The sequence below is a fragment of the Pseudochaenichthys georgianus genome, chromosome 8 (assembly GCF_902827115.2).
Source record: "Pseudochaenichthys georgianus chromosome 8, fPseGeo1.2, whole genome shotgun sequence".
NCBI classification, from domain to species: domain Eukaryota; kingdom Metazoa; phylum Chordata; class Actinopteri; order Perciformes; family Channichthyidae; genus Pseudochaenichthys; species Pseudochaenichthys georgianus.
Window position 1 is genome coordinate 17236816 of NC_047510.2, and position 11756 is coordinate 17248571.

At 40.7% G+C, this 11756-nt stretch overlaps 1 protein-coding gene across 1 annotated transcript; it reads left to right on the plus strand.

Moving 5' to 3' along the window:
* The first annotated feature begins 619 nt into the window (after positions 1-619).
* gfap (glial fibrillary acidic protein) lies at positions 620-6974 on the plus strand. Its single transcript, XM_034090008.1, has 9 exons — positions 620-1153; positions 2567-2627; positions 2733-2828; positions 2932-3093; positions 3194-3319; positions 3967-4187; positions 4269-4312; positions 4604-4686; positions 4896-6974. The coding sequence occupies exons 1-9, from the start codon at positions 639-641 to the stop codon at positions 4935-4937; spliced, it is 1350 nt and encodes a 449-aa protein (XP_033945899.1). The 5' UTR covers positions 620-638; the 3' UTR covers positions 4938-6974.
* The last annotated feature ends 4782 nt before the right edge of the window (positions 6975-11756 follow it).

An 11756-nucleotide genomic window follows, 5' to 3' on the forward strand; every position in this document is an offset into this window, starting at 1 on the left:
GCTTAATCTGGTGTACAATTCTTTTTTGTTGCATGCCTTGATATAAGATGTGTAAAATGTATTACCTTCATTATAAAGATAGGACAGATAGAACGTAGGCGGGGATTGAAGGGAAGACCATTTCACCATTTCTGTGTCTAATTTATCTTCTCCTTATTAAAGCTTTTGCTGTTTGCTCCTACCAGTTTCAAAGCTCCAACTCTCTTTGTTTGATCAAACTTTCTGCTGTTGTGGCAGTGCTGTGGTCAGGTTGAATTGGTGGCCAGACCCTGTCACACAAATTCCTTTTCATTCAGCAGAGACAGAAAGAAAGAGAGAAAGACAAAAAAGTGTGAAAGTGAGAGAGTGAGTCATAGGCTGGGGAGAGAAAGGAGGAGAGGGGGAGAGAGATGGAGAAAGCCGAGAGACATTTGTAGTTGAGTGGACGAGCACAGACAATCCCTGGCACACAGTTCTTTGAGTGTCATGTAAACCAACCCTCCGCTCTCACTTTTTGTCCCATTCACCGCCTGCCACCCTCCCTTCTCTCTGCTGCACCCTTTGGCCTCTTTGCTTTGGACTTGGGGGCGGGGGGTGGGGGGGTGGGGGTTCGCCTATAAAAGCCCTGGTATTGCCCCGAGTGAGCTCCATTTCCCATCATGGAGAGTCAGAGAGTCCAGTCCTCGTACAGGAAGCGCTACGGGCCTCAGGGCTCCGGCAGCACAGGAGTCAGAATTGGGAGCCTTTCTTCCAGCCGCCTCTCCTGGCATGGCACCCCCCGTAACTTCACCCACTCCAGCCCTGTGTCGCGGATCTCCTTGGGCTCAACGGGCCTGCTCCTGGGCAGCACCATGGACCGGCTGGATTTCCCAGCTGAATCCCTGATGAAGGCCCAGTACAAGGAGACACGCACCAACGAGAAGGTGGAGATGATGGGTCTGAATGACCGTTTTGCCAGCTACATAGAGAAGGTGCGCCTGTTGGAGCAGCAGAACAAGGTGCTGGTGCAGGAGCTGAACCAGCTGAAGGTGAGGGAGCCCAGCCGCATGGGAGACATCTACCAGGAGGAGCTGAGAGAGCTGCGCAGACAGGTGGACGGACTCACTTCTGGCAAAGCTCGGCAGGAGATAGAGAAGGACAACCTGGCTGCAGATGTGACTATGCTCAAGCAGAAGTAGGATGGAGCAGGGTGGGACTCCTGGGGGTGGAAGCATGTTAGTGCAATGCACAGCCTCTAAAAGGGGCTTAAGAAGACTGACTTTGCTCTCTCACTTGTCCTTTCTGATGATTACATTATATTTATGTTAAAGATGGCACTTGACAGCAAAGCTTAATATGTTTGTAAACGTAGTTGTGTGGACAGTAAAACTAGACATTCAAAAACTTTAAGACATATCATATTTTTTTAACCTCTTCAATGCATCTTGTTTTATGCAAAGTGGGACTTACATTTGTCCCTAGCTGGAGTTGGACACAAAACTAATGTTGGTCAACTTGGCATTGCGTTAATGGTTATGCTCTGCAAATGTTACTTGGGGAATTCTTTTAATACCCTTACAGGAAAGTCAGTTTGCATATTTTAAAACACTCTCCGAACAGTTTGTCTGTTGCACAGCTGAGATCTTTTTCTTTTTTTAAATTAGGAATGCAATTATGTGCAGATTTCCACAAATGAGACAGGCAGGCAGATGTTCTCTTGTCCCCTGTTACTGTAAAACTCCGATTCACTCCATGCGTATATCCAGGTTTTTAGTTTTTTTTAACTTAACTCTACTTGGTATGGATTTATTGTTAAAAATTGTCAGGAGAATAAACGATTTAATTTCCCTTGGGGTAAAATAAAGTTGTACTTCGGGCTCCTCTCAACTCTCAGCAGCTGCCGGTATCCTGAAAGATGTGAATATGGCCGTGGCTGTAAAGGTCACTATCGTGATTCTGCTGCTTCCCTTGAACTCTGCATGAATCACTGCAGATGTTACCAAAATATGTTACTTGGCATTTATGTTGCTATGCCTCAGGCAGATTTCAGTGTTGTGTGTGTCTGTGCTTGAGGATGTATCTGCACACATGGACCCCCTTTTGTGCGTTTCTGTTTGTCTGTAAACTCCATCCCGTGGGAAAGTCCTCTGGCTGTTAGACTGGAGTTAGTGTGTAACGATGCATGAACTGCCCTTTCAGCTGAGCCCCAGTCGCCTCCTGAAGCTAGGGGAGCAGCACAGTAAAAAATATGATCAACATTTTTTAAATAGGTTTCTAGTTTTTGTAGTTGGCTATTATTAAACAGGACAGTCTCATTGTGCGTGTGTGCTTTTGCTACAGTCCCTTACTATCAGGCATAGAGCAAAGAAGACATTTGTCATTATTTAAAAACATCCCAAATAAATATATGCTAAAATGTATGTTGTGATATAAAAATCTACTGTAAATATTGTAGGCTTTCCTGTTAATTAAGAATTATTCTAAAATATGTTCAGTATGGGCTTCAATATAACAAAATCTGTAGTTTTAGATATGCCTTGTCCATGATCAGCTACTGTATGAAGCACTTTTATTTCACGCCTTTACTGCTTCTTTGTGACTTACCCAGGTTGCAAGATGAGATGGGTCTCCGACAGGATGCAGAAAACAATTTGAATGCCTACAGACAGGTAATTCAGTTGATATTTCTCTAAATTCATGATTTTAACAATTGATACTTTCGTTTAGTCTGACTGGCCTCCTTTATCTCTCTATGTATCTCATTATTTGCATAGGATGTGGATGAAGCTTCTCTTAATCGTGTCCATTTAGAGAGGAAAATCGATGCCATGCAGGATGAGATAAACTTCTTGAGGAAGACTCATGAGGAGGTAAAAATTGAAATCTTGCAAAATAAACTTTAGCTATTGCTAACCACAATCAAGAACCTCATTTGAACTTGAATCAATTATTCACTACTGTTGTCTCTCTCAGGATCTGCGTGAGTTACAGGAGCAGCTCATGACCCAGCAGGTGCATGTTGACCTTGATGTATCCAAACCAGACCTGACTGCTGCTCTGAGGGACATCCGGGTCCAGTATGAAACCATGGCAACCTCCAACATGCAGGAGACCGAGGATTGGTACCGATCCAAGGTCACAAGTCTCTCATTAAGTTGGCAGTACCGAGAATTAAAGTCATTAGAGTAAAATATCCTTGTGAGAAGATACTCACAGGCTTTTTGCCTTTGTACAGTTTGCTGACCTGACAGACGCAGCCAATCGAAATGCAGAAGTCCTGCGCCAGGCCAAGCAGGAGGCCAATGAATACCGGCGTCAGGTCCAAGTGCTGACCTGCGATGTTGAGGCTCTACGAGGAACAGTAAGTCCACTCGACCACAGAGAAGACAGTATTTGAGAACATAACATTAGTCTTATCCAGCTCTAGTAAGATTTAAATTATGCTGCTTCTTCAATCAAATATTTAGTATACATTTGGGCACATATTTTCTACAGGAAACCTTACACTTGAAATATTGTTATGATATATTTTGATGCCACATAATAACAGCTCATTCAGACAGCATCAAGACTCATTTTTGTTGTATTGGTTCTATATTATATGGAACTGAAATTAAAAGAATGAGCCCTAGTTAGAGCTTGCGTGTAAAAGTGTTCCCATTTTTATACAATTTCCTATTTCTGAGGGGTCTTATGGACCAACAGTAAACACAAATGTTGTAACTGCCTTAAGTCAATGACCTAAATAGTGCTTTTTAAAAATAATGTTAAGTTGGATGGAGGTCACAGTAAGTGCCAAAATAGAAGCAGGGAGGGATTAGTGAAAACTTTGTAGTGGTAGGTATTAGATTTATAAAAGCAGACATAGCAGTCGAGGTACATGTAGCATTAATAACAAATAAAAGATATGTGTGGTTGAAATGTAACATAAGAGTGTGAGTTTAGTAACCTCAGTCTGATGCATCAGATGTTGGTGTTCATCTCTCCGTCTTCTCTCTCCTCTTTCAGAACGAGTCTCTGGAACGTCAGCTCCGGGAGATGGACGACCGCTTCACCATGGAGACTTCTGGTTACCAGGATAGAGTGAGCGGTCTGGAGGACGACATCCACTCGCTGAAGGACGAGATGGCCAGACACCTGCAGGAGTACCAGGACCTCCTTAACGTCAAGCTGGCCCTGGACATCGAGATCGCCACCTACAGGAAGCTGCTGGAGGGAGAGGAGAGCCGGTCAGACACAGCTTTGTTGGTTTAGCACCACCAACATTTAAAAAAAAAGATACTAAATATTATCTTTTCTTTTTCCTTCAGGATCACCATTCCAGTTCAGAGCTTTTCTAACCTGCAGTTTAGAGGTTAGTAGCACATACAGTATGACCCCCTTTTTTAATCTAGGGGATCAAGGGGTCATCGAAATCATTAGTAAAAACTGTTTAAATATCCATAAGAGATTTGGTCTTTTCCCATCTCTTTCACCCAACCTTTCCAAAAAGGCATTCACAAAAGATTTTTTATTTCTTTGGGGGCAATCAGAATAGTATATTCACTCTTACTGTGTTAAATGTGTAAACTATAATACATGGCATCAAAGAGAGGATAACAAAAAATGTCTACACTACACTAACTGGAGTCTTTTCATCTTTTAGAAACTAACCTGGACACTAAAACCCCCGAGGCCCACGTGAAGAGGAGCATCTTGGTTCGAACCGTGGAGACTAGAGATGGGGAGGTATGAGCTTCTCCAGAACATTCCACTGAAGCAAACAAAACTGCACATTGCACCTCTCACCTTACTCTCTGGAGGGCAATGTTGAACCCTTCTGCAGGTTTTCACACTCACTCACTGTCTCACAGCACACCTGATGCCTTTTGTAGCAAAAACTCACTGGGGAGTCGTTTGTTGTCTCTATTTTTAACTCTGTTGTCTTTTATTTTCAGATCATTAAGGAATCAACAACTGAACACAAAGATCTTCCTTAAAGTTCGACTTGTCTCAATCTGGGATTTGTTTGTTTTGTTTCCAAACCCCAAAGCTCTCCATCAGTGCATCATTTCATGTTTCTCTCCTTTCATCATCACCTGCATGCTAATCTATTCAACAACCCATGATTTAACTATTAACTATTAACTCTCCTAGACTTCCTCATTAGAACTTCTGCAAAAAAACATCTATGTTCAGCTCTTATTCAGCTGTTAGCAGGATGTAGGTCACTCATATTAAAATGGTATGTACCATTTTGTTCTGTTCCAGTGAAAACTCCAGGAAACCACTGGCAACCTGTTTAATTTGAATTTGTTAGCACGGTTTCAGATTAGCTGCCATAGAGAAGGCATTAAAACGTAGCAATTGTCTTAAGCTAATATGTAGCATGATCGAGGTTGACATGTTATGAGTATGTGAAATGTGGCAAAGGAAGTACCAGAGGGAGTTTGGGTTTGCAGACACCAGAATTGGATAGCGGTGGGAAATAAGAGTTGTGTGTATGTTAGAGCATCTTTTGGAAGAAGGACAGGTGAATTTGGGCTCTTTTTTTAATGTTATGCCTGGTGCTATTTTGCATTTGATTCCTTTGTTGGAGCAGCAGTCGCCTCTGCTTGTGTGTTAAAGCTTGTATAGCCTGCACAGGTGTTTCAATGAGTACACCTCACGGGCTGATTACACGTGTGCTTAGATAGGAGACGAGTGGAAATGATCAAACAGCTAATGTGTACTTTTTCACTTTTTACAACCACAAACCTCTCTAGAGCCAAACAGTCTGCTATGGCTGCTTTTGATGGGTACATTTGTAAAAAGACTGTGGTATGACAGTCAGTGTTCTGTAGACATTAGAGCTGCGACAGTTAGTCGAACAATAAGTTGCAGCCGTAGTAAACATTTACTAAATCGTAAAGACAGATCAGACAGAGACAGAGACAGCTGACAGGCAATCGAGATAAAACCACTGCAGAGTCTATATTGATCAAAGCTATGATGTTTGCTGTGAGTTTTTGACAGAATTGATTTCAGCACCATTCAGTAGTTTTATTTAAAAGAAACAGTGTTGACTGACAGTTTCTGAATGTTTGCATCTTCTCTACAGAGGACACTGACCTTGGCATCCATATTCTGTGATGTTACATACATATAAAAGGTGTCCCATCAACAGGTGCAACAAAACTCACAACAGACGAGTGTGTGAAAACCTATGCAGTCCTGGGAGGAAGTCTCATGAGCCAAAATAAACAGCTGTGAGTGTGTTTATACTTTCTCCCTCGCCTTCTGCTCTTCTGCCTTCTCCATTCACGGCAGCTGTTGGTATCCTTTGTCTCTAACACAACCTGATAAGACATTATTTGACACAAGGATACTTCAGAGTATAATCAAGCGAGCGTGATAGGGACAGAGCCAGGTTGGAGGTGTGGAGAAACTGTTTGGATACTGACTTGTCCTCCAGCCTCCAATAAATCTCCTCCAAATTCCCAGGCCAATTTCTGTTGTGTTTGACTGATAGCAGCGAGAGAGTGCTTTGGAGATGATCTCCACCAAATCCCAAAGCAGTAGCAACTATAAGGTTTGTTATAAAAGTGAGGATGCTGAGGTTAGAAGTAAAAGGAGGCTGCGAGGGAGGACGATTGATTGACCTTTCCAGCAAAAACACTGTAATCCATGCTTCCTGCCTGGTTAGAAGTCACGGCAGGCTGACTGAAGCCGTGTTGCTGACAGCTGGCCTCGCCTCTAATGAGTGCTGCTACACTGAAGCTGGCTGTTGCTGTGTTCGTTGCCAAGGACACGCTGTGATTTGAGTTGTGCCTCCCACCCTCTCCCCTCCACAACTTCCACTGCTGTCACTCAACCCCTTCCCCCAATAACATGCAGATGTCTACTGTATTCCCTCTTTGTTTTTTAATATTGATCTTAGATGGATGAATCCTGCATATTCTTATGGAAGAAACATCTGCAGATGGAAATATAACATTAGTATTGACCGATGCTACGTAATGTTTACTTGACAAGAATAAAACATTTTGTCTGTTAGAGTTGATGCCTCTTGTTTTGATTCTTACACTTTTTCATTCATTTTTCAAAATAGTCTTCTTTTTTGGCTTATGGTTCAATACTGACACATACCATTCGAAAGTCCGGAATTGTTCAACAACAAAAGCTTGATTGGGTGTATTTAAGGTTTATTTTGTGAGTTTAATTTGACAGACCTAGCAAATCTTGTGAACCAATTTTGTAGGTTTTATGTTTCTCCCTTTGTAAACATATATCCTTTTTACGAGCTGTTGCACACTCTTTGAATCATCTTGGGTGTCATTAACTACCTTTCCTTCACATCACATACTAAAATATCTCTCAAATTAAAATAGTTTGAATCAACTTAAAACATCCATATGGTGGCTGCTCTGCTGTGAGTATTCAGGCAATGTACAGTAGTAGAAAAATACTGCAATACAATAAAATACAAATACATATCAGCCTGATATCAGCCAAACTACAAATGTAGGTACAAGTTACTTCAAGGCTTTTAAAGACCCAACATGTTAGTCCAGGATTAAGCTTTCCATTGCAGGTGATAGTGGTACTTGAATAAAAACATGAACACCTTACATACAATGCATCATTCTTTGGGATGATGTGTATTGAAGTGTAAGTCGAAGTAAAGTGTCACTGAGTGTGAAGTATAGTCAGATTTTAGCTGGTGCTAATGCAGACACTCACTATGACTCGCGCATGCACAGTTGTGGCATGACCACCAAAACAGAAAGATATGGACACAAGATGTGTGCAGCTGTATTTAGTATCCTATCCATTTGAATATGATTTAGGTGAGGGTGGGACCTCACCTCCTCTAGGGGGGTCCGGGGGCATGCTCCCCCGGGAAGACTTTTTTTTTTAATATTGAAGTTAAAAGCATCAATCTGGTGCACTTTGAGAGCAACATTAAGAGATCTATGGATACATCTCTCAACATCCATATGAAACAGAACTGTAAGCAGATTTTCTTTTTCTTTATGGATATTTTAAAAATCACTCCCCTTTCAAACTGTATTCTTGTTTATTAATAAGAACTTTTTTGTACTGTCATATAGTATTTTATACCTGTTTTTCATTTATTCTCTTATTTTGTTATAACTATAATGATCATATAAAGGTGTTCCTTTACCTCACTGAGCTGAGGTTATCAGAGCCTCTCAGTCTTTCAGGAGAGAGCTCTCTAAAGCTTTCCCCCCCCCGCGGCCGCTTACACAGTAAATTCCAATGTTAATAAAAGCACACAGAAGCTGTATACGTTTTTTGGGAGTCTGATTTATTTTAAATGAACGCAAATACAAAATTAATACCTATAATTTCACACTAAAACCATTATTTAAAAAAAAGAACAATTTCACATAAACATCTGGTTTTACTGGGGCTGGGGCAGTTCAACTTGATTTTTGGGGCGGGGTGCCATAGTTTATGGGCGCTGTACGCAATATAGGCGTAGTTCTGTTAGTATAAGATAATAAGATGTACTTTGTTGATCCAAAGTTGGGAAATTGTGTTTTTTTAATTTCTAACTTTTTTTTTTACCCCCAATTTTCGGCGCCCCCTATGGGTTGATGCACCCTTAGCATTCATCTATACTGCCTATGCTGAGGGCCGGCCCTGAGTACAGGTTCTGTTTTGCCCAGCTCTTATCAGAGGAATGGTGGGTCTCAGGTCTGCACAGAAGTTGACCCTGAACTGAAGGAATTTGAGGCAGATAAAACTCTCAGGCTGAGGATCTGCTCCTGACATATAGCTCTGAAAGAATTTCCCGTCTACAGTTGTTGGGAAGGGGCAACGATGGGCATTTTCCTTCTCATTATCTTTCCACAGCGGGTGCGAGGTGACAATAGCTGTCATGCAAGCTATAGAAAACATGAATACACAGAGTCACCCAATCCCATTAGAAAATGCCAACACTTTTTGTTGGAGTAAACAAGCATGGACTTCCAGGAAGTGTACAGGCATAACCTAAATACCTTTTGCGATCTTAAGATTGCCATATGGTTTGCTATCATGAATTCATTCCTTACTTCCCTAATGAATGGCTTATTATGGGTGCAGCAATAACTTCAACATACTGGAAAGTGCATACCCCAGATTCACAGTTTGTTTAATTAAAAATTAGAAATGTTTGTAAATGTTTATCTGCGCTGAGCCGACATCAAAGATAAAGTTGAAACAATAGGTAGATTAATTGTTCGATACATAATTCACCTGAGGCTCTTTTGATAACTTAATTAATAATTATTATAATATATAATTATAATATTAATATAATAATTAATATTTCAAGCACAAATGCCCCACATTTACTTGTTCAAGGTACTCAGATTAGATGTGCCGCTTTTGTTTATTTTATGTCACAGTAAACTAAATATTGCTGTTGTATAAGAAAAATATTTGTTGTATTTTCAAATCTGAAGATGTCACCTTGGGCTTCAGGAAATGGTGTAATGCATTTTTAAACATTTGCTGAATATTTCAAAATCTAACAAGCATAATTAAAAACTTCTGGATAACCTCTACAAATGCAAAAAAAACATTCAACTTTTAAGTTTAGAATATCCTGCTGACTAATAAACACCCAAGCAAAACCTCAAAAGGGACAGAAAATAACATCTTTAGTAAATACATAAAAATTGAACTTCTATGATTGATTTTTAATTAACTAAATGAGCAGATATCACTCGGATTCTGATCAAAGTCACACTTATTATCCAGTGTTGGAGCCAACACCTTTTGTCTTTATGGTTCTTTGTCTTTCGCTGCCCTCTCTGCACAGTCCTGTCCTACTTGGCTCTCACACTAAGGGGTCAGGAGATGGCATGTTGGCTCTGGTTAATTTTAGCCTTCATTTTATCAAGGCCATTGAGACAAAACACAGAGCAACCACCTCAACATGTGAAGCCACTCTCCCTCTGATCTCCAAACACCCTTTAAGACTGTAACCTGTCAATAAACACATAAGCTAATGATGTTTCTTTGGACAAAGTGGAGTGATGGCTTCTTAAGGTCAACAACCTTCAAGCTTAAAGGGTCATGAATGGCTCAAAATGGTGTCTATCTTTTTTTGTACAAGAGTGTTTTATTTGTCTTTCAGCTTATCCAAAGTGGAAAGACAGGGAGAAAAAGAAAATGAGGCATCCATCTTTTACAGTAATATTAATATTTTTTTATTGATTGCTAATTGGCGTATAATTAGACGGCACAGCCAAGTTTTGTGAAATCTTTCTTTCCATTTAAGCAGTTTAAAGGGGACCTATCATGCAAAATGCACTTTTGTACGTCTTTTATACATGAATATGTGTCCCCGGTGTGTCAGGGAACTCACCAAGTGTCAGAAAACACAACCCTCTCTCTTTTCCTCCATACCCAAATCTCTAAAAACGGGGCTGCAACGGAGCTGATTATTATTTGAATTTTTCTGACGTCAGAAAAGGGGTGCTCCGCCTATATGGGCAACTCTCCACCAATCAGGGAAATGAGAGACAGCTCGAAAGCACTGGAGACGCTGTAGTACATATGCCAGGCCTGTAAGTGGCGCTGTAGTCTGCCACAAAAGAAGAATCAGCCCTTGCAAAAACAGGGCTGGAAAAGAGCAAATAGAGCGAAATGAGTCATGGCTAAAATGCATGATCCGTTTGGTATTTTGAAAAAAATACTTCACAGACATGTTTTATATGGCCCTACAATATATGTTTCAAATATAGCATGATAGGTCCACTTTAAGTAAAGCTTTCATGTTTTTGCCACATTGGGACAGAGATCCCACGGTACTGTGCCAAATATTGATATGATTGCAAAAGGTTCAATGGATATACGATGCAGTCCATGTACCATAACCTTAAAATGTATTACTTGAAGTTTAGTTCATGTTAATTAATGTAGATTGCCATATGTCCTCGGAAAGTCCTCTAACTATATTCCTCTTGTGAGGGGTGAAAAATGTTGTGAGTTGAGAGGAGAGGGAATTTTGCAAATAATCTCTTTAACAGCTGCATGAGCAATAATGATGGCCTCTATTTCAATCATTTAACTTATAATAGATCTCAGATATCCACTCGAATAATAATATTAAGGATTTTAGTTCAATGCTTATGCAGCTTCAGTGTAGTTCATGCTGTTAGAGACACAGTGAGAGAGACAGTGAAATGCGATAGACTGGCCTGTAAAAAACACTAAGCCAAGATGTTCAATCAAACTCTTTGGAGGGAGATATTCCCAAATAAAACCAAAAATCTGGCGCGCGCATGCGCGCGCATCAAGAAGCCACTTTAAGCCCCCCTCATATGACCTTTAGGTAAACAATTGAAACTCCTAGCCTGGATGTCTGCTGTGTCTCTTGAATACAGAGCTTGAGCCAGCTATATGTCTCCTTTTTGGGTTCAGGAAGATGTTTGTATTACATTAAAATCACAATACTCAAGTCCAGGTCAAAGCTGTTGAATATTTTTCAACAGCTTTCGGAAAAATTTAAAGGGGACAGGATTCCACACACACACACACACACACACACACACACACACACACACACACACACACACACACACACACACACACACACACACTCAAAAGATTGCACACAAGGGTGGCATTTTAAAGCTTATCATCACTACAGATTGATATACTCCAGAAGTGTGATGGCAGCCACAGACAGAGAGAGGCTGCTGCTATTTTGAGCTCAGAGACTTGTGATGTTGAGTGAAGCAGAGTAGACTGATGAGGGTCTGCACTCTGTCAGTGTCAGATCACTGTGTCAACTAATCACAGCTAGTGTAAACATCACT

Excerpts from the sequence above, each read along its gene's own strand:
- gfap (XM_034090008.1), top strand. The coding sequence starts at position 639 with ATGGAGAGTCAGAGAGTCCAGTCCTCGTACAGGAAGCGCTACGGGCCT. Across the intron at positions 3,320-3,966 it reads TTGAGGCTCTACGAGGAACA|AACGAGTCTCTGGAACGTCA; the intron begins GTAAGTCCACTC and ends CTCCTCTTTCAG. Across the intron at positions 4,313-4,603 it reads TTCTAACCTGCAGTTTAGAG|AAACTAACCTGGACACTAAA; the intron begins GTTAGTAGCACA and ends TTCATCTTTTAG.